The 4,560-nt window shown below is 41.9% G+C and overlaps 1 protein-coding gene across 1 annotated transcript in view; it reads right to left on the reverse strand.

The window, feature by feature from the left end:
- Positions 1–4,560, reverse strand: part of LOC109390099 (laminin subunit alpha-3-like) — a 149,795-nt gene that overhangs the window by 131,689 nt on the left and 13,546 nt on the right. Inside the window, exons 3-4 of the mRNA XM_019656146.1 lie at positions 2,338–2,428; positions 275–406 (exon numbers count right to left, since the gene is read on the reverse strand). Of these exons, the coding sequence (XP_019511691.1) occupies positions 275–406; positions 2,338–2,428 (223 nt within the window). The remainder of the gene's footprint in view (positions 1–274; positions 407–2,337; positions 2,429–4,560) is intronic.

Genomic DNA, 4,560 nt, shown 5'->3' on the forward strand with positions numbered 1-4,560 from the left:
AAGTTGCCAATATTTGACCCTTTTGACCTACTGAGATGGTAATGTCTATAGTATAACCTAACACTCTGGAGATAAATAGGACTATAAAACACACGTACGTAAGTTTTATGTCCCAAACTTCTGGAAACACTTTCACATAAATATAACCTACCTGACCCCATTTCTGCCTCCCCTCCACCCACCTGACCCCTGCCTGCCATGCCCTCAGGTGTTAATGCACAAAGCCCAGCTAAGTGCCAAGAGGGGAGGCCTCTCCTTCCACAGTGGTACTTACTCAAACAAAATGGGAAATTGTAGTATCCAGCTGCACACTCCTCACAATTGTCTCCATGGAAATTTGGCTTGCAGGTACAGCGGCCTGAGCCCTGCTCACAGTCGTCCGCATGCTCAGGATTACAGCTGCAAGCTAAGAGAAATTCCAGTTTTCAAAGGATCAGTCCTTCACTGCAGTTAATAAGACAAGTATGTCTTTCTTGGGCAATGTTTAATACTCTATCATTGCTCTATGGTCATTCTTGAAAAGGCACACCCTGTTTTCCACTTTACACGCGGTTAAGGGTTCCCATTGACTGAACTCTATAGGCTATCAGAGATGAGCTTTTACGAGCATCCACACTGAGATGTTCTCGAGAATGGAGCTTATTACACTGAGCACTGCTCAGCTCACTGCAGAAGAGGCAAAACCTGTACCAACTACCATCAGAGCGGCTGGGTGGATGCGTGCTCTAGCTCCTAGCAGGTCTGTTGGGCACAGCTTCTCTTGGCCATGAGCCCACTGTGAATGTCCATATACTGGTCATCATTACACAGTTGTAATGCGGACACAGTGTGGGATGCCTAGTCATGGATATGTAATCTGTGGACAGCATAGCAAGATTGCACCCATAACCCAAAGGCTAGATTCAAGTGATACAGCTTACTGAAGGCAGTTCTTGCAACTACACAAGTATTATGTTTGCATTTCAGAGGGACATACTTGTGGTAATAGAAGTTTTGGTACCACTCCCACTTCGGAGCTTCCCTTAATCAGGCAGGTCCTCACCTTGGACAGCAAAAATACTGTCATAGCTCAGCTAAGTATATGACCCATGAGGAACTGAGAGACTGCAGAAACCGTGAGCAACAAGCACCCCTGCCCCCCAGCCTGACTTGTCCTGGTGACTTTTGCTTAATTTGTCTAGAATTTATGTGTCCTATGGATTTTTTATACTAAGCCTCTAATATCTCTATGAGACCACTTCTGTGACAAAGAGAAAAACTAGGAAAGTGATGAAAAATTGAGGTTCCTAACAAGGTATGACTGCGTTGATGTCTGTTTTTCTTTGTCAATGCCTATTTTTTGTGGGCACAAGAAAAATGATGGACATACACTTCGTGGGATGGTGTGGAAGGAGGAAAAAACAGGAACACACTTAACAACCAAGAATGTCCCAGAGAGACAGATCAGAGTTCACATGTTCTTTGGAATTTGATACCTTTACATGTTAATTATATGAAGAATGAATTTGGGGGATGGCGGGCACAGAGGCCAACTTCAGGACTGGGTTGTTTTCCAATGGTGGCAGCCAGAGAACAGAAAAGAACCAAATAGATTACACAGGTAGGGTAAAGTCCATAATCTGACCTCTGATTGGTAATTCCACAGGAGAAGAACCAATGGTGTCTTTCTATATAATAGATGTGGTATGTATGGCATAGTGGCTCCGGACAGATATGAACTGTATCCTGGATCTGCCAGTTAGTGTCTCTGTCACCTGGGCTAAAATAGTTAACTGCTCAGACCCTTTGGTTTACCCATATCTAAAAATGAAAATAATACAACATCCTAAGTTTATTGTGATAATTAAATGACATTTGTGAAAGTATTTAGGCAATGTCTTGCATATAGCAAATACTCAATAAATCATAGCTATTTTAAATATGATGAGTATTATTAAGTCCTTGTAAAACCTTTACTACATTGTCCTGATACTACTTCTGACAAAAATTTGAGATTACTGGAGATCATAGAAACGTGAAAACAACGGAAAATGGGGGAACTAACATTTATTAGAGACCTAGTATGTGACAGGTCCAATACTTACAATAGTATTTTCCTAGGGACTTTTGAGGGCATTTCAACTAATCTTAGGGACTATATTATCATTTCTATTTACATATAAGCAATCTGAGGCTCAGAGAGATTATGTAACTGCCTGAGGTCACATAATAGGGACTGAACAAATAATATGAAGAAAGAAGGTAGGAAGGGAACTAATAATGATCAAAATTTAGCCTGATGACTTCCCTGAAGCAGCATACACAGGTTAAGACAAACGGGGTTGAAATGAAACTTACGAATGCAGCCATGAGGGGCATCAACTGGAACACCATAAGGGCGGTAATAACCCTTAGCACACTTTTCACAGTTTACACCAGCTGTGTTATGCTAGAAAGAAATAAAAGAATTGAGAGGGGAAAGTACTTATTTTGTGCTATTCATCCAGAAATAATTGTCATATCCAATAGTAATTTCAAATTCACTAAAAGAAAATAAGCATTGATTCTGACCTTGAGTCTCCAAGATTTACCACAAGACACTGGTATAAACTTGGCTCTGGTAATTTTTTCCCATTAATAAAGGGACTGAGAGCAAGTTCCATGACCTGGACAGCCCAAGTTTTCTCTCCTACCACAGAATATGCTTCATGAAGCACCTGACATTTGCGTGAGGAGAAAAAAACCTCAAGAGGACAACTCTTCATAGCTTTATTCAGAAGAAGTGATGAATGGATAATAAATCACCGTTAGGTTTGATCGAAGGAAGAAAGGGTCATGTGTGTATTTTTATCTTCTCTGCTTTCAGAAGAAAACACATATCCTCTTCCCTCACGATTCTAATTTTATCTGGGCTTTAGTCATGAAACCATTCTCCAAACATTTCTGTTGCATGAATGGAAAATGTAGACATGAGTCTCATACACAGAGCTCATTTTAAAGTATAATACTAGGCAGCTTTTTATATTTCATGGTTAATTCCTGTAATTGCCACAAAATCAAATTACCCAACATGCATCACCAATTTCCAAGAACCNTTGTAGGTCCTTGCTTTTCATCACTTTGCATATTTCCTGCCAATCCCTTCTGTCCTGAAAAGTTTCTGTTGAGAAATCAGCTTACAGTCTTATGGGAGCTCCCTTGTAGGTAATTAACTACTTTTCTCTTGCTGCTTTTAAGATTCTTTCTTTGTCTTTAACCTTTGGCTTTTTAATTATGATGTGTCTTGGTGTGGGCCTGTTTAGGTTCATCTTGTTTGGGACTCTATGCACTTCCTGGGCTTGGGACTCTCTGCACTTCCTGGGCTTGTATATTTATTTCCTTTCCAGGTTAAGGAAACTTTCCATCATTATTTCTTCAAATAGATTTTCAATTCCTTGCTCTCTCTCTTCTCCTTCTGGTAACCATATGATGTGAATATTGGTACACTTGATGTTGTCCCAGAGGCCCCTTAAACTACCCTCACTTTTTTGGATTCTTTTTTCTTTTTTGTTCCAATTTTATACTACCTTAACTTCTAAATTGCTGATTCGATCCTCTGCTTCATCTAATCTACTGTTGATTCTCCCTCATGTATTCTTTGTTTCAGTTATTGTAGTCTTCATTTCTGACTGGTTCTTTTTTGTTTTGTATCTCCATTTTTATGTTTCCTATCTCTTTGTTGAAGTTATCCCTGAGCATTCTTATAATCAGTGTTTTGAACTCTACATCTGATAGATTGCTTGTCTTTATTTTAGTTAGTTCTTTTCCTGGAGCTTTGTTCTGTTCTTTCATTTGGGATCTGTTTCCTTATCTCCCCATTTTGGCTGCCTCTCTATGTTTGTTTCTATGTATTAGGTAGGTCTTCTATGTCTCCTGGTATTGCTAGAGTGGCCTTATGTAGTAAGCATCCTGTCGGGCCCTGTGGCACAGTCTCCCTGGTTACCTGAGCCAGGTGCTCCAGGTATGCTCCTCGTGTGGATTGTGTGTGCCCTCCTGTTGTAATTGAGCTTCGGTTGCTGGTTGCATGTCAATGGCAGGGACTCACCCTCGAGCTGAATGATTGTGAAGACAGGCTGTGACTACAGTGGAGGAGCGGTTGTGCAGGGGCTGATCCTGTGGTACAAGATTCGCTTTAGCAAGGCTCTGGTGCTTGCCTAGCTTGCCCTTTTGGTGTGTCATCCTTGGAGGTGACCAGGTACTGCTCTGTCTTGGTCTAAAGGTGGCCACCAGGTGTGCCAGCATGCCTCAGGCCAAGTTCAGCTGCAGCCTGTGCCCTGCCCAGGCCACTTGGCAGGAGCCACAAAGCAATCCACAGATGGCCACCACTCACACTGGGCTTGGAGGTGCCTGGAGAGGCCAAGCTGCGAACTGAGGCTGGCTGCTGCTAGTGCTGGGCTTGGGGCTGCTCAGCAAAAGTACTGGACATGCCAAAGCCAGATGCTGCTTGTTTGGGATTTGAGAACTTTTGACAGGTGTTAGGATACTCTGCAGCATACGCCATGACAGGTCATTTGTATGGAAAAGCCACTGGAAGCAAGCTGG

This window comes from Hipposideros armiger, unplaced genomic scaffold (assembly GCF_001890085.2).
Source record: "Hipposideros armiger isolate ML-2016 unplaced genomic scaffold, ASM189008v1 scaffold_255, whole genome shotgun sequence".
NCBI classification, from domain to species: Eukaryota; Metazoa; Chordata; class Mammalia; order Chiroptera; family Hipposideridae; genus Hipposideros; species Hipposideros armiger.